The sequence below is a fragment of the Sphaerodactylus townsendi genome, linkage group LG05 (genome assembly GCF_021028975.2).
Source record: "Sphaerodactylus townsendi isolate TG3544 linkage group LG05, MPM_Stown_v2.3, whole genome shotgun sequence".
Taxonomy (NCBI): Eukaryota; Metazoa; Chordata; class Lepidosauria; order Squamata; family Sphaerodactylidae; genus Sphaerodactylus; species Sphaerodactylus townsendi.
The window spans coordinates 62,196,648-62,214,472 of NC_059429.1; the positions used below are offsets into that span (position 1 = coordinate 62,196,648).

General features: G+C 42.0%; 1 protein-coding gene across 10 annotated transcripts in view; it reads left to right on the forward strand.

The window, feature by feature from the left end:
• The window catches only part of LOC125432449 (FRAS1-related extracellular matrix protein 1-like), a 189,590-nt gene that overhangs the window by 34,836 nt on the left and 136,929 nt on the right, over nucleotides 1–17,825 (forward strand). For all 10 annotated transcript variants that reach the window (XM_048495969.1, XM_048495970.1, XM_048495971.1 and 7 more), the window contains 4 exons: nucleotides 3,577–3,785; nucleotides 5,458–5,551; nucleotides 6,627–6,879; nucleotides 15,754–15,939. In XM_048495969.1, coding sequence (XP_048351926.1) covers nucleotides 3,577–3,785; nucleotides 5,458–5,551; nucleotides 6,627–6,879; nucleotides 15,754–15,939 — 742 coding nt within the window. The remainder of the gene's footprint in view (nucleotides 1–3,576; nucleotides 3,786–5,457; nucleotides 5,552–6,626; nucleotides 6,880–15,753; nucleotides 15,940–17,825) is intronic.

A 17,825-nucleotide genomic window follows, 5' to 3' on the forward strand; every position in this document is an offset into this window, starting at 1 on the left:
GTCTAAGAAAGAACTTTGCAAGCAATGTGAATGTCTTTGTTCTGGGTCTATTGAGCTAGTTCCTCTTAAAATGCAGCAATGGAAACATTGAAATGTGGATTTTTAAAAAACACATTCCTACATTTTTTTGTGTTAGAGCTATTAAGAGAATAAATTAGTTTATGCTTTTGAACATTCTTTTAGTCATGGAATTCTTGTGAGAAAAATCCATAAAATTATATATTCTTTATAAATGTGCAAATTCATCCATCCCATAATGTTTGTATTTGTGGGAGGAGAGTTAGTTCCATTTTTTTTAACTCGTCCTGATATTTATCTAATCTTTGTGCTTACAGACTTCAAGGTAGAAATGAATAAAAAGTTAGGTCACTGGGTTATATTGCTGTGATTTCTTCAGACAGCTGTCACAAGTGGAAATATTGGTGTTAAATTATTGATCCTACTCTGAAAATAATAGTCAGGAGTTTCTTCAAAACAGAAACAGTACATTCAACTGGGTTTTCCCCACCCCTTAAAAATTATTAAGTGTTCATGTTCTTTTAGAGCCATTCTATAAGTTTATTCTTTCAAAGTCATATTTATTTCCTTTTTTTTGAAATTTTTGGGAGGTAGTAATTATTGCTTCTTGTAAAGAGAAGTCACCTGACTACATAATCTTCTTTGTACCTCAGTGTATATCCTGTGGCTTTCTTTTTTGCTGCTTCATTTCCAGTGAAAAGGATAATAGATAGACTGAGAGACACCAAATATTCTGGAACAACTCCGACCAGGTTAAGAAAATGTCCTTCTTTTTTGGATGGAGGCAAGGAGAAAGATGATCTATGCTGTATTTTACATTACCTAGATGTGATGTTGCTCTGTGAAAGTTAACTTTCATGAGCAATATGCTGAAAACAAGTATCATTTAAATGGTTTTCTAATACTCACTGTCTGATTAGTGATTCAAGGTCAGAAATATTATGTATCACCTATTAGCACTTTCCTCAACCAATTACCCCCTTAGCAGGTTAGCATCCTTGTTAGCACAGGTTTTTCATCTAAATGCTGATGAAAATAATTACTTGCCAGCTAGCTTTTGGCATATGCTATGAAGATTCAGGACACTAATTCAGTCCTCTGTTGGATGGAACTTTGACAAACAGTAAGCAAAAACAGGATCTTGAGCAGCATAGGCATCTTATTCCAGTTTGCTCATGCCTTTGCCACTTACTACAGACAATGGAATATGGCTGATATGAGACATGATCTTACCAATAATAAAATGCCAAGGGATGGAATGTCTGATGATGAACCCTCCCTCCACCACAAAGTAAGTCCTGCTCCCTCATTGGTGGGGGACATTTAACCCCTCCCTGGCTACACCCACCAACCACTCCGGCCTGCAGATCAGCTTCTGTAGCCCTGTAGATTTTTTATGGGGGGGTTCAGGTGGGCCCATGCCCCCACCCGCCTCTGGGGGTATGGCCACACCTCCCCAAGCCCCGCCCCTGCCTCAGTACTTATAAAAGCAGCTCTCCGAGGCCGGGGACAGCAGATTCCCCTGCCCTGCTCTCCCCTCCCCCCACTCCCCCAGCAGCCAGCAGCCCCCTCTGCCCTCCCCTGTGGGCAGAGGTGTAGCTAGGGAAAATGGAGCCCAATACAAAATCTGAGTTTTGCGCCCCCCCCCCCCCCCATGGGCAGCCACTGTGATGCTGGAATCCACCCCCAAACAGTGTCCTTGCAACAGTACACATATACATGAAAGGCAGTCTATATTGATTTGGAATATTGTCTCCAATTAATACCAGTAGAAAGGCTTCAGGAATTTTCTTCATTGTTATTTTCAGAATTTTCTGCATTTCTTTAAGTATCATGTCCCAAAAGGATTTAGCCTCTGTACATGGTTACCACATATGAAAAAAGATCCATAATGTTTTTGGCATCTCCAACATCTATTAGATATACCTTTATACATTTTTGCCAATTCTTTTAGTATCAGATACTGTCTATATATAATTTTGTAATGATTTTTCTTCAAGTTATAATATGCTGTAAATTTTAGATCCCTTTTCCAAAGCCATTCTTCCAGATGAATATTCCTATCGATGTTTCTGGCCCATTTGATCATCACATGTTTTACAAGTTCATCTTTTTCATCTCATTCCAACAACATCGTATATATTTTAGAAATTAGTTTCTCAGCATTTGAACAAAACTTACTTTCAAATTTTGTCATTTGTATGTCAAAACCCACACTCTTTTGTTCATCTCTGAATGTCTTCAGTAACTGGTAGTAATGGAACCAGTTTTTTACAATATCTGTTATCTCCTCCAGGGGTTTAAGCCTCAGCAAAGCCTTTTCAGAAGATGCTTCCTCTTCCACCCTTTGTTAGGGCCCATTGCACCTCCCCTGCAATAGGCTTTGCTGCTAGTTTCATAATAAATAATTAGCCTTGAATTCATATCACAGCTGATGGTGTGCCATGCAGCAGTTTTGTGATAACTTTATTGGTCCTCCCTATTTTTCACTGAAAATTCTGATTTCTGACATTTTTATGTTGAACTCTATATTCACAGAGTTACCGTAGCTTAGTGGGAAGGCACATGCTTTGCACAAAATAAGGTAAAAGTTCATTTCCTGCAGGGCAGAGCGAGGTAGAACTGCGCCTGGGGCATGCGTTTTCCCAGCGCCCCTGCCACGGCCCGCCCACCCCACCAAGAAATGCCCCTGACACACCCTCCTTGTCCTGGCCATGCCCCAGTGCAGGCACGCACCCAGGCTGTCGCACCTCACCCCCACCCCATTGGTGCTACACCACTGATTCTCTGGTATCTCTTTTAAGAAGATCTTGGAAAGCAGAGCTAAGTAAACATGGAAGTTGCTCTCAGTAAGAGTGGACATTCTGGACTAGATGGACCAATGGCTTCAATCTAAATCCAAAAGCTCCCAAAAGTTTTCCTCTCAGAGGCCCCTTCCGCGCATGCAAAATAATGCGTTTTCAAACCACTTTCACAACTGTTTGCAAGTGGATTTTGCCATTCCACACAGCTTCAAAGAGCATTGAAAGCAGCTTGAAAGTTCATTATTCTGCATGTGCGGAATGAGCCAGAGAGACACCTCCTTCCTCTCTGAGTCAGCTGGTTGCTCCACCAATCAGGGTTCAGGTCAGCTTACCCAATTAGAGCACATTCCCATTCCTAGGAAGTTTTTCTGCACTCTGTTGTGATAGCATCTTGTTCAACTGACTGACTTGCACTTTTAAACCTCTGTTTCATTGTGCATTGTCCATCACAGGACCATAACAGAGGAAGCTCAGGTACAAGCTGCTGTTGTTTTTACCACTGTGCAGGATGGCTCCTTTAGGATGATGTGTGCAGACAAGTTTTGCACAGAGATTTAACATCATGTGAACAAGAACAAGTTTCTTACTGCTGACAACTGGTCTCCAACAGCAACACTCTGACTTTTGTCTGTAAGGAATGTTTTAAACCATTCCAGATGTGTAATCTACATCTAATATACAGATGTGTTGTAGGGCTTCTGTTCCATGTTTCTCATTAAGTTTCAGTGCATTTTCTGAGTTTGTGCCATTCTAGATATTCACCAATCAACTAAAAATAGAGGAGGGTGCCAGTTCATTCATCACTGGAGAGCATCTCATGATAACTGATAAGGACACAAAGAACAGTGATATACAAATTAAATTGAAGAAATCTCCTTCCTGTGGACATATTCAGCTACATGGACATGTTATGCTAGAAGAGGAGCAATTTACCCTTGAGGATTTATATTCTTCTAGTGTTTGGTAATTAATTTGCATGATAAATCATAGGATTATTATTTCATAAGGTTCCTTAAAAAGTGAAAGATTTTGTTTTTAAGAATATCAAATTATTTTAGTGGCCTCAGATGAAAATGTGAAGTGTCTTTAGCCATGCTTGTCTGCCAGAAATGTGTAGTTGGCCACGGACTTTTTCCATGTGACCTTAGTCAGCCCATTGTGGCTCATCTCAAAAGGAAAGCTTTAACCCAAATGTAATAAATAAAGTTTTTGGTCCCAATCCAGAGAGCTCTTTTGAATGTGAGCAGGAGTTTTTGCATGCTCAGTTTTCTTTTGACATTTCCCCCATGTTGACTTAGGATCTCCAGCATTAAACCTGTGGGCACTTTTGCATCCACCAGTGTATTTTCTGACACTTGCTCACTTTTTGAGTCTTGTGTGGAGGGCGTGAAAGTATCTGGAATGCAAAAGACCCCAAGGAACTTTTGGTCACTCTGTTCCAGCTGATTCACTATCAAAGCAATGAGCTAGAAAAAAGGAGGGGGAGGGAGAGAGGAGAAGAGAGGAGAAGAGAGGAGGAGGGGAGGAGAGGAGGAGGAGGAGGAGTTTGGATTTATATCCCCCTTCTCTCCTGTAGGAGACTCAAAGGGGCTTACAATCTCCTTGCCCTTCCACTCTCACAACAAACACCCTGTGAGGTGGGTGGGGCTGAGAGAGCTCCGAAAAGCTGTGGCTAGCCCAAGGTCACCCAGCTGGTGTGTGTGGGAGTGCACAGGCTAATCTGAATTCCCCAGATAAACCTCCACAGCTCAAGCGGCAGAGCGAGGAATCAAACCCGGTTCCTCCAGATTAGAATGCACATGCTCTTAACCACATTAAGATAATTAAGATAGAGCCTTAATTAAGATAGAGCCTTAATAATGTCTCTGTGTTTACCACACAGAGCAAATCCTCCCTTGGCATTGGAAACTGAAATCAAACAGCTCCCCTTCCCAATTAAAGAACCACTCCTGGTGCTGAGTATGACAGTAACCAGCCACCCAGTTGAGGGATAGGATGAGATTCTGTCTCCCAATCGCCTGGATTTCTGTCAGCCACCATATGAGAAATAGTAGGAAAAAGAGAAAATCATTCTTTTGGGGAAAAAAATCAGGAAAAACATTTTTTAAAAAAGAATTAGCTCACCTTTTGAAAAGTCAATTCCATTTCCATCAAAGGGGACATGCTCCCCTCTCTACCAAACAAGCTCTTGATGCCACAAATTACAAGGGAAGAATGGACGCTATTTTAGTTGAAGAATCCCTAATAAGCTCACAAAGAAATGCTGGATTCCCCGAAACAAATTTGGAATGCTACTTGTCTAGTCATTTATCAAATTCTTCTTGGTATCTGAATTCATTGCTTGGTTCTTGTATTGGTACATGTTGTAGTTAACAGCTGTTACTTATTTCTATGTAAGAAATAATGCATTGCAGTTCTTGCCTTATCACCAGCTGATACAACTCTTTTAGTGTTATTGAATCCTAGTCGAATTGAACAGATTCTCTCAAGTGGAGACGTGGCTCATATCCAAATATGTTCAGATTATGAACTGCAAATGTGGACGTTGATAGCTCTTGTTCTTCCCCAGCTTGCTTATTCCAAACTATAATGAATGAATGAGTGCCCAAAATAATTATAGAATTATGTTTAAAAGGTATCAGCATGACAGTTCTGAAACCCTTGAAGACAGAGTCATATTTTCAGCAACAGATGGATTTAACACTGCAGATGGAACGTTAAGAGTACAGGTAATAACATACTCAGTGATGTACTTTACTAAAGTATAATTGGAAGGTATTAATCACATAATAGTTCCTTCAGCTTCACTAAGTAGATTTTAAATTATCATTAATCCTCTGCTTAAATTCCCACAAAGATATCTATTTAGATTAGGTCGGACACTTGAGTGAAATATTTTGGAGACAACTCTAGGTTTAGTAAAGCATAACTAGACATGATGGCAGGACAGCCACGTTAAAACTGGGTCTCCTTCTAAAAAAGAGGGGAGTAAAGTAAGGAAAACTGACCAGGAAAAGTGAGTTGACTTTTTCCTTTGCCCATACTTTTGGACCTATAAACATGGAAACCAGTTTTTTTTTTCCCTATGGAGCTCTAGAATGAAAAATTATATTTCTTGGGAGCAAAATGCCTGGAACATAGCAGTTTCTGGGCAAAAGTAACAGTCTGTTAAAGAATTCGACTTCCTTCCCCCACTGGGAATAATCAGTGGTGGGATTCAAATAATTTAACAACCAGTTCTGATGGTGGGATTCAGATAATTTAACAACTGGTTGTTTACAAGCACCATTTTAACAACCAGTTCTGCCAAAGTGGTGCGAACCTGCTGAATCCCACCACTGAGAATAATGAATTTGCCCCTTCCCCCTTCCTGCCACATTCTACAGATTCTGCAGAACCCAGATTATCATCTATCTCACTTCAGAATGTTGTTTCTGCAAAGGGCTGTATAAGCCAGATATTACACAGTGTGAATACATTTATTTAATTAAACTTGCACAAACAAGTAGTTAGGCATCTGCGTAGAGATGAAGTTGGGTTAATTCTTCACAGGTACTGAATGCTTGTTTTTTAAACTAGTTGTTACTACTGGGTCTATTCCAGTTGTGTCAATTCTTTAATTATATTAAATGTTCATTTAATATATTCCATTTCTATCATTCCTGTATTATAGACAGATATTACCAAGAACAATATAGGCTGAACTGATCATAGTGTGGAACCAGGTCCTCGGGTCTAATGATGTAATTGTGACATGTTCATTTTTCTTCATGCCATGAATCCTGCCCTTTTTGTTTATTAAAGATAATACCAATTAATGATGAGCCACCAGAGCTGTTGTTGGGATTACAATCAACTTTGCAATGCCAGGAGGGAAAGAGTGTTGCCATCACTGCTGAAAACCTCTATGCAACAGATGCTGACAGTGAGGACTCCAGGCTCACATACATGATTGCTCGGGCTCCAATGCATGGAGTGATTCAAAGGAATGGCTTTGCAGTGGACAAGTTTTCACAACTGGATGTGACTCAAGGATCCATCTACTATGTACACACTGGTAAACTAGTAACATGCTCACTTTCACCAGTTTCTTCTAGATTTCATGTAGTTTATTAAGTGTTGTTCCATAGAAAGTACCTTTGTGAATTATCTTTTGAAGGATGTTTTATTGTGGTTACTATTTTCTTAAACTGAGTACTTTCCCTCATTGGATTTCTAAATGTTCAAAGAAAAAAATGTAATTGCCCATGAAGGCGCAAAGCTTCAGTTGTTTCCTTGATTCCCCATCCACTGATGTACCTTTCTCTTTTGTTTCCTCATCATGTTGCTCCTTTGTCCAAATTAGCATCTGCACACTTTTCTATATCAACAAGCACGATACTGAATAAATATGAGAAAAGCTATGGATGGAGTACTTTTGTGTTCATGGAGCCATTGCTCCATGGTAATGTGCCCCAGTTGAAACACTCTCTTGAGCACATTCTTCTTGCTGCTGAAGCTTGTCAGGAAGCTTTAGCTGATGCATTTTTGATGCATTTTTGCCATAGCAGCTGAAGGATGTCTAGTGACGTATAAATGTAGCAGAAACATCATCTACTTCACAACTTTAAGGCTAACATTTAATGAACAAGCCAGTTCATCCATGCTGAATGATGCTCACAATAAAGGAACTTCAAAGGTAACTCCAGAGCGAAATTACTAAATTAGAATTCATCCATAGGTTTGACAAAGTGTTGAACAGAACTAACATCTTCGTTGGTTACTATGGCTTTATAGGAAGCAATTTATCTTATCTTTAACTACTACCAGTGTGAATGGACACTGTGCTTAGCTTGTATATTCTAGAGTTTTCCAAATACTTGTCACAATCTGCATCTCACTTTTTTTTCTTTCCCTCTGCCTGTATAGATTCTGAGAATCCATTTCATGCATCTGATTAACTGGATTCTAGGCCACAATCAATTTGTTAAGTCTTTGCTATTTTTTTGCTACAATAAGTTAACTTTAACAGCTACCCCATTGGAACTCTTACTAGTCAACCATACAAAAGTTATGTGCCAAGGCTGATATAAGTAGTTACAGGACCCTCTAACTTCCTTGCTTAAACAGAGTTCCTATGTTATTCAAGTGGTGCTGGAAGCCACTGTAGTGCTCTTTTTCTTGAAAAGTCAGGGCAGTGTGGGGAAGTGCTTTCATATAATACTATGCAGTGAATTCCACAGTGTTCTATTGCAGTGGCAGTAATGGCTAGAGATGGGGAGGCCACGTACCACTGCATTTAGAATTCTTGCAGATGCATTCCTAGCCTGACAAATGTCTTTCTTTGATTCCCTCTTAGTTGAACATCCTTACCCTCTGCTATCATATAAGGCAAAAAGGCGAAGCTCTACTTCAAATGATCAGGGTATAAACTAAAACTTCTGGTGCAGGCCCAGACCTTATTTCAGTCTGGTGCATATGGGCCCATTCTGAAAAAAAACAACAAGGAAGCCTTCATTGCAGAGAAAGTGAGAATTATTTGTCTCACCTTCTCTGCCTCAGAGGCCTTAAGGAAAGCCAGGTGGCATTTTAGCACAGTTATTCCTCTTTATACTCCAATTCAGAGAGGAAAAGGTTAAAAACACCTCCTTTCATATCTCTGAATCAAAACAACATTGGAATTAGAATAGTTGTGGAACCTCCTAGGCATTGACTTTTTTTAGTGTACCACCACCACTACCTGTGTGATATTCCAAGTCGTAATAGCTCTCATCCTAATCCCCTCTGATCAGTAAAGTGAGAAAGGGTTCTTCTACTGAAATATTTCTTTCCTTCTATGGATAGAAAGACTGGTCCTTTACTGTCATGTTTGTGGAAAAAGCCCTTCCAGCTTCTTTGATCCACTGAAGTATTTGTGTAGAACAGAGCAAAATCATGATTTGTCTGTCAAAATTCTGTGGAGTGGGACCACATAGTTCCATACATCTCCGTTTGAGATTTACACTGTCGATCCATTAACACGTTAGCCACTAATAATGGCCCCAGAATCAACTGGGCCGTAATTGCGACAGGGGGCAGGGCACATGGTGAGCTCTGGAGCAGTGAGCATGTGTGCCCTGGGCCGACCGAGTGGCTGAGCCACACCCAGTCTGATCGTGTGATGCACACGAGTGTTGGGGTGGAGCACGCTCCCTATATATTAGGCAGCATGCGGTTGCTCCGGCCTCCTTCAACTCCTCGAGCAAACTGACCCACCCTCCCTCCATATCTGGGTAGGGTTTTTGGTGCTGCTCATTTGTCACAGCCTTGGTGGTTTGGGCAGAGGAGCGCATCTTTAGGGGGAGGCTGAGCTTGTGCGCCGGTCCTCCCCATGGTTGGGGGCCTCCATAAGAGGCTTGGGGTGGGGCAGATTCATGGTGCATGCTGCGGAGGCCTCTGCAATTCGAGCCTGACATCCAAGCAGAAAGGGGGCCACAGCGGGCAGGCGCCTAGGTTGCCCAGTTCCTCCTGTCCTCCCCAATATGGATTGGGGTGTGGTGCTGGGGTCAGCCAGGGGTGCTGACTGGCCACAATTTGGATGCGCTCCTCTTGCTTGCCCAGCTTCTGCCTCAATAAAGGGCTATGGCCCAATTTAATTTCAAGATGAGTCCTGAGGTTATTTCACCAGAAGGAACCTCTGCACATCTGGGCACAATACTACATAGGTTCTCCTATTTATTTAAAAGTCATGCTATGAGCTAGCATGATGCAATGGTTCAGAGCAGGTGGACTCTAATCTGGAGAACCAGGTTTGCTTCTCTACTTCTCCACATGAGCTGTGGACTCTTATCTGGTGAACTGGATTTGTTTCCCAGTGCCTAAATATGAAGCCTGCTGGGTAACATTGGGCTAATCACAGTTCGCTCAAAACTCAGCCCCACCTACCTCACAAGGTGTCTTTTGTGAGGAGGGGAAGGAAGATGGATTTGTAAGCCACCTTGAGACTCCTTACAAGAGAGAAAGGCAGGGTATAAATCCAAACTCTTCTTTTTCTTCTTACTCTTCCTTAAAAAAATAAGCCAAATCTGGAGGAGATACAGCAAACATAATCATGTAGGATAGTGCAGAGATTGTTGATTGCATCAAATTGGCTTCTCAGACTATAATGGTCTGCTAACTTTATCTTTGCAGGAATATTTTAGGTTTATGCATACTACCAGCAGTGAAGGAACAATTCACTGAAAGCCTATTTGATTAATTACCATATATACTCATGTATAAGTCGAATTTTTCAGCACATTTTTAATGCTGAAAAAGCTCCCCTCGACTTATATGCGGGTCATTAAAAGTTTTTGTGTGTTTTTACTTTGCAGTTTTTATGCTAGAGGCACCAAAATTTCAGGGTACCCTTAGAAGACTCTCCTGATGGTACCAGCCAAGTTTGGTAAAGTTTGGCTTAGGGGGTCCAAAGTTATGGACCCCCAAAGGAGGTGCCCCCATTCCCCATTGTTTTCAATGGGAGCTATTAGTAGATGGGGCTACCCTTTTAAGGGTCCATAACTTTGGACCCTTTGAACCAAACTTCACCAAACCTGGCTGGTCTCATCAGGAGAGTCTCTTTATGATACCAGCCAGGTTTGGTGAGGTTTGGGTCAGGGGATCCAAAGTTATTGACCCCCAAAGGGGATGCCCCATCCCCCATTGTTTACAATGGAAGCTAATAGTAGATTTTTCATTTCTGATAATATCCCTCTTAAAATCTAAGTTGGGTTACATTTGGACATACAGATGATGATGAGGAATCCAGTTTTGAAGGATTTTAACTCTTGTGTTTTAGCTTGGTTGCTAGTTGAGCTAAGGTTTTTGTACTTTTAAAGTTATTGTTGATACCATATTGTTCTTGTTGACCCTCTTTTCCACTTACAGAGCCAGTTTACTGTTTTTCTTTGAAATAAATATTCAAAAACATTTAACCTACTTGGGTGCTGTGTGGTTTCCGGGCTGTATGGCCATGTTCTAGCACCTCTGAAGATGCCAACCACAGACGCAGGCGAAACGTCAGGAGAGAATGCTGCTAGAACACGGCCATACAGCCCGGAAACCACACAGCACCCAAGTGATTCCGGCCGTGAAAGCCTTCGACAATACATTTAACCTACTGATGCCTCAATTGATGCTGCATTTCCCACCCTCGACTTATACGCGAGTCAATAAGTTTTCCCATTTTTTTGTGGTAAAATTAGGTTCCTCGACTTATATGCGGGTCGACTTATACACGAGTATATATGGTAACTTTGATTTTGTTTGACTTATATTTAAGATGTAACCACCTTCTAAGCATTTTCTCCTTGTGGCTATAAGGTAGTATGGATTTTTTATAGATGTGAACAATATATTGCACTGCAGTCAGAGCTAAAGAAACATATCTAAGGAAGTACTTTTATTTTTTTACATTGTGTCTGAAAATCAGCCCATCAATATCTTTAGCCACTTTTAATTAAGAGATTGCAAGCATGATTCATCCAGAGCTAAGCACTAATTTAAATTTTAACAATTTACATCTTTAAACCTCTGCTACTGAAATGAATGGGACCCAAAGAGTCCTGTAAATGAATAGCATTCTACTTTACAAAGACACTCCATAAGTGAGTAAAACAGCAGCACAGACTGGATTTATGGGTACTCCTTGAATCTAATTTGTGCTGCTTCTTCTATGTATATAAAGATTGTACCTTCTCAGCTGGCTTTTCTTGTTTCCTGGACCTGCTTTCTCCCTCCTTTCCTTAGTTCCTTGTGGTCCATGCCTTTTTTAGCTTCCTCATCTGTTTCTTTCAATAATACGAATCAAGACTTAGAGGAAGAACTTCCATAGGGCGGTCTTGGAACAAACGCCCTGGATGACCACCATTCATGTCACATGGGGGGCGTAAAATCGCCCCCACACCCCTCTTCCTTCCCCCCTTGGCCTGGGTGAAATGAGCTGGATTGTGGATGAGTGGGTGATCTTGATGGGCAGGGCCAGGAGAAAGTGGGCGTGGGCCCCGTCTCCTCCCTCCACCTCCTGTTTCATAGCAGCTGAAGTCACCAGGAGCAGAAAGTAACTTGACCGGGCATGGCTGGGAGGGATCTGGGTGGGTGCCGTCTTTGCAGCCCGGCAGCCAGCTTGTGAGTCCTCATTGATGCTGGGAAGAAGGGAGCCAGAATCCTGGCCTTGGCGGCTCTCCCACTTCCCAACTGAAGCTCCCCCACCAGCAGACGGAAAGAGCCTGGGTGCCCCTTTGGAAGGGCGGGTGCACAGTTGGGGGTTCTCTAGTAACCCCTTTGGCACCTGGTGCAAAAAAAACTTTGTTTGGTGAGGGAGGGTGGCCACCCATATTGGGGGGGGGGGCAGTGGAAAACTCAGATTTTGCCCTGGGCTCCATTTTCCTTAGCTACGCTTCTGCCAAGACTTCTTTGGAAGATACCCAATGGTGGGGACATATATATGGAAACATGGGCTAGAGGTGTGTCAGTTCATTACTCTTCTGCTTCCCTAAATATTTTCTTGTATCTTCACCACTTCTCTAGACTGAAGTTGTGTTACTACTACGTTACTGCATGCACATGCATCTATGCTACTAATCAATAGACTTCAAGAGATTATTCTTTAGAAAAGCAGCCTGGAGCATAGTAGACCCTCAGATGGTTTTTCTTTTTTTCAGAATGGAAATGACCTCATTTTGTGTTTACTGTCCCATTCCTTGCCCAGATCTCATGATCATGATTACCGGCACAGGAACATTGCTGCTACATTTGTCTCCTGAACTCTCTAGCTATTTGTCCTAAGAATCTGAAGCAGAGCCAGTTTTAAACATCTATCCAGGGAATGAGCTGGAGAATACATTTTTCCAAACTGTTGTTAAATAATATATCTCTGTCTTGAGAGCCACAACATAACATGTCAGAAGAATACAGGATCCTTGGTGTTCTCTTATTTTCTAAAACTGTAGTCTGTGAGATCCCTGGTGGTGCATCTTTCTCTGTAGTTGTCTGTTTTGTGTTTTTATTTCAGACCACTAGCTGTTCTTAGAAATGCGAGAGAATTAACTCCTTAATTGAAAAAATCCAATCATTTCACAGAATCAAGTTCTTTGGAAAAACATTTGGCTTGTACATATTGTGGTACACTAAAGCTAGTTGTTTACCATGTGACAATTTTGCCGCTCATGCTTCCCACTTGATGAGGCTGCTTCAGAAACTAATTACACATTTCTTGTGTACTGATCACTTATAACACAAATGGGATAATGTAAAGAGTTTGAGTTGCAAGAATTGAAGTTATAAGCTCTAAACATGACAGAAAAAGTTTTCAACGTGAACAGCTATCAGAGTCATGTGTGAGATTCTGCAGGGAAGCTAGAAGGTTTAGTAGCAGAATTGTCAGGCCACTGCCAAGGACATTTATCAGCAGATATTTTTGGATTCTGCTTGCATGTCTACAGCAGTAGAAGAGACTGTAACATTGATAACTGTAATCCAGCCTCAGAAAGACCAATCTTGACTTTTGACTGACCAGGCTGGACTCTCTACTGAACAACAGAGCCTTCTGTGTTGTCTCCTGGGTCCTTTCCACACAATCAAACTAAAATGTTTTGAGGCAGGAAATAAAATGTTTCCTCTGAGGAGTTTCCACATGGTTCCCCCCCCCCCAAATGTTGTATTTTCAGCTTGAAAACATTTTATTTGCATCCTCTTCCCTAGCGATTCTTTTGTGGAAATGTTTTCACAGCATTTAATTTGCTGTGTGTATCTCTTTAAAACATTTCTCATTCCTCTCCACTGTTCCTGGATTTCTTCCTTGGCACCATTATCTGAGCTCATCCTGGCTGTCTCACCAGTTTATTTTATCAGTTCTGTTTTTTGAAAAAAAATGTGGAGGGTTATTTCTTTGATGCTTTGCTTACACATGCTGTGGCAAATCATAGCGTAAAGCATTAAAGCATCAAATCCATGAAGACATAAAAAACCCTAGAAAAAACACAAAATGGCAGCCAGGAGGTGCCATTTTGAGGAGGTGCCCGTGGACAAATGGGATTGAAAACCATTTGCAAATGTTTTCAATGTCTTGTGTGGAAATGGCCGTGGTGAGAATTAGCATTCAGACCATTTCAAACTGCATTCAGACATTCCAGGATATTCCACTATAGCACCAATTTACAACTTATTTGGACAATCAGTTATGAATGGTTGCTAAAATGTCATGATAATGAAATATTCTGTAGTTATCAATCTCTTGACTGACTGATTTATATATAAGTGCCATTTTGTTTTTTGCACAAAGGACTCAAAGCAACTTGCCATGTGCTATGACTTCTCTTTTGGCTTGCTCTGTACCAGGATCCTCTAACAGCATTTACTCTCTAGCTGAGGCCAAATTTGTTCCTGACTGTCTTTAATGTCTCTTTTTCTATGCAATGAAAACTCCATCAAGCTATGTTTTCATTGTGGAAGCAAAAAAAATGTAGACATAAAGGACTTTAAAGTACCCACAGGAAGTTTCAAGTGCTATAACAACAGTTAATTATATCCAATTTGATTATTGTTATTCTTTTTAAACTGGTACATTCAGAGGTGGGGCTACCACGGGGTGCCCTGGGCACTAATGCCCCGGGCTGCTGCCATTGGGGGGGTGGAAAATTGACCCCACCCCTCCTCTTTCCCCCCTTGGCCCAGCCCTGCCAGGTCCATCAGAGGCCGGTGCCAGGCGCCCCTACCCGCCCCTAACCTGCCAGGCCCAGCAGAGGCTCCTGTCAGGCACCCCTGCCCCACCAGGCCTGGCAGAGGCCGCAGCTGGGCACCCCTCAGCCCTGCCTCACCCGGACCAGTGGAGACCACTGCTGAGCGCCCCCGCCCCACCAGGCCCTGCCAGGCTGCTCGTGACCACTCCCAGCTATGGTAAGTGGGACACCCAGAGCAGGTGTCGCCCCGGGTGCTATTTCCCCTGGCCAGCAAGCCTCCTTGCCCATGGATCACAGGATCCATGGGCAGAGCAAGGTCTCCCACCCCCCCCCCCCCACATTCCCAGCAATCCTCCCTGGCACAGACTTTAAGGAATTACAAATTGCTTATTGTATGCATGCTACTAGGTAGGACAGAATTAAGTTCCTGAAGGAGTGGTGTTTGCTCCCTGGAAAAAATAAGACAACGAGTACATCGCTTGTTGATAGAACAATCTCTTGAAATCTTAGGATTTGGGCCATGTTTTAAAAATATTTTGGCAGCATTTTTGATGCTGTGTGTGGATCAACTTTTCTGCTTTAGGGTGTATTATCTAGGCAATTTGAGAACTTCCTATCTGTCTCCCCCTCATCCCACTTTTGTACGAATTGTTGAAATCCCTTCTATATTGCAAGTCTTAAGGGTTTTGGTTAAAAGTTACTACCTCAGTCTCTGCATATATACCAAGACTAATGCTTCTTCCGCCCTGGAGTGTCATCCGGGAAAACAAATGAAAGCCATTCGGAAGTGCCTTTTTGGGTCCTTTAATTTTATTTTAATATTTTTTTACAGCAGTAATAAAACATTTTGAAAGCATTTTGAAAATGTAAAATAAATTATTTCCACTGTGTGGCATGGACCATTGCTGTGTTCAGATTTGTGAGTTGGAGCATGTTCTATAATGTGCTGATGACTTTGAAATGACCTGGTGCAAAAAATCATTGTTTGGTCGTGGTGAGGGAGGGTGGTTGCCTACACGGGCGGGGGGGGGGGGGCGCAAAACTCAGATTTTGCCCTGGGCTCCATTTTTCCTAGCTACGCTCTGGGTACATTCTCATTTTTTAAAAATTTCCTCAGTTATTTGGGTGAACAGTTTTCCATAGAAGCTTACAGTCAGAAATTATCTTAGTTGTTATCCTACTGTTGATGAGCACAGTGATTAATATTTCATAATTCTAAGGTCCGGTGACTTCTGAATTTTGTGTGTTTCTTTTAGGAGGAGAAATAGGATACCTGTATGTTATGGATACTGTAACTCTCACAATCTTTGACGGAGAGGCAGATGACTGTTGCAGAGATAAAAATGTCTCATCACCTGTATTCTTTCATTCCAACTTACCCATCTATGATCTGAACATCACGGTATTGCCCATTAATAACCAATGGCCTATCATTCAAGTTGGTATGTTTTGCTAAGCTCTTTGTGCTATACAATGTATTATAGTTTAAGATTTAACTATATTCTTCTCAGGTGATTCATAGAGCACTTTGTGCACCTCACTGTATAATTTAGAGTCATTTTACAACAAGATTAGTTTATAGCTAGAACATGTTTTTATGCATAACTGCAGAAATTGTACAAAAATAATAGCCACTGGTTCCTTTAGCCCTCCAGAAATTTGAGGGATGAGCCACTTTTACATACAAAACCAAACCATTGGTTTATCAGTAAAATATATCTTACTCAGGGGATATGCTTGGGAGACTTGCTCGTATGAGGCAGTAAGCAGCTGGCAGGAGGTCTCTTTGGTTCTGATGACATCACTGTAAGGCGTTCCCCAAGCTGCACATTGCAGCTGCTGGGTAGGAGAAGCATGGTGGGGCCTCTACCACTATGCACAGCCCTGCCTCTTAAAATTGAGACTATTCACCAGTCACAATATTGGTATCTGCAATAGCCCATGATGGATCCCAGACCAAGAAGCAGAGGCATATTTGCCTAGGGATATGGGGTACTGCATGTCCCTGGATGCTCCCATTTGGTCACGTGGGGGGGCGGCGAAAATTATAGGTTCATTTGTGTGTTTTTAGTGTTTTTAGTGTTTTTTCAGTTTTTGGCCTGCAGGGGGTGAAGCCTTTAGGATAGCAGCACCAAAATTTGAGGGATTTTTTTGGAAGTCTCTCCTGATGATACCACCCAGGTTTGGTTCGGTTTGGTTCAGGGGGTCCAAAGTTATGGACTCCCAAAGGGGTGCCCCATCCCACATAGTTTCCAATGGGAGCTAATAGGAGATGGGGGCTACACCTTTGAGGGTGCATAACTTTGGACCCCCTGAACCAAACTTCACCAAACCTGGGTGGTATCATCAGGAGAGTCTCCTAAAGATACCCTCGTTTAATGCTGCTAGCTTAACAATTGCACCCCTGACAGCAGATACCCTCCAAATTTCCCCAGATTCTCCTTTTCAATCCACCCCCTTCGGTATGGATTTAAATGTGAAGTCCCCAGTTTAAACATTGAAAGTCCACCCCAAAACAGCATCACTTTAAATTTTCTTTTAACTGGGGACCCCTGATTCTCTCTTTAAGGTGGATTTAAAAGGAGAATCTGGGCTCCCTTGTTTAAACACGATTGAAAGTGATAATGTTTGGGGGTGGATTCCACTGGAGGTGTTTTGTGAGAGATGATGCTGATATTTGTTTGGTAAATGTTTTGCTGGGCTGATTTGTGAGAGATTTACATGCTTAATACTCACTTGCACTGGCTTGGAGCTGTTTCTCAGGCTAACAACCTACCTTATAGGGTTGGTGTGAGGGTAAAATTAAGAAAAAGAGTTGGTGGGGAGAGAGCCATGTATATTTTGCTGGGGGTGGGAGGTGTTTTGTGAGCTGGTGCAATAAATCATTGTTTGGTCATGGTGGCTGCCACTACCGGGGTGGGGGGGTGGGAACCAAACTCAGGTTTTGTCCCCTGTAGCAGATGGCAGGTGGAGGGTAGGAACTAGTATATTCCCAGGGTATCCTAGGAAGCTGGGGGTCTGGCTAGGAGGAACTAGTTGGAGGGCTCTATTCTGAGGCCTTGCGGGTTCTCCCACCCATCAAGTTCCATGACAGATAGGACAACTGGAGGAGAGGGCAGAACACACCTGAACGTGTAAGTATAGATTGGTGTGGAGGCAGAGGGAAATTAGTATAATGAACAAAGTTGGGATTACTGTTACCACAAGCAGTATCAGACCTGGACAAAATCAGTTTACACTCATGCATCTAGTAAGAGAAATGCACTGATTTTACCTATACTGATGTGGCATGGAAGTTATTATGTCCAGGTCATTATGCATAATTGGA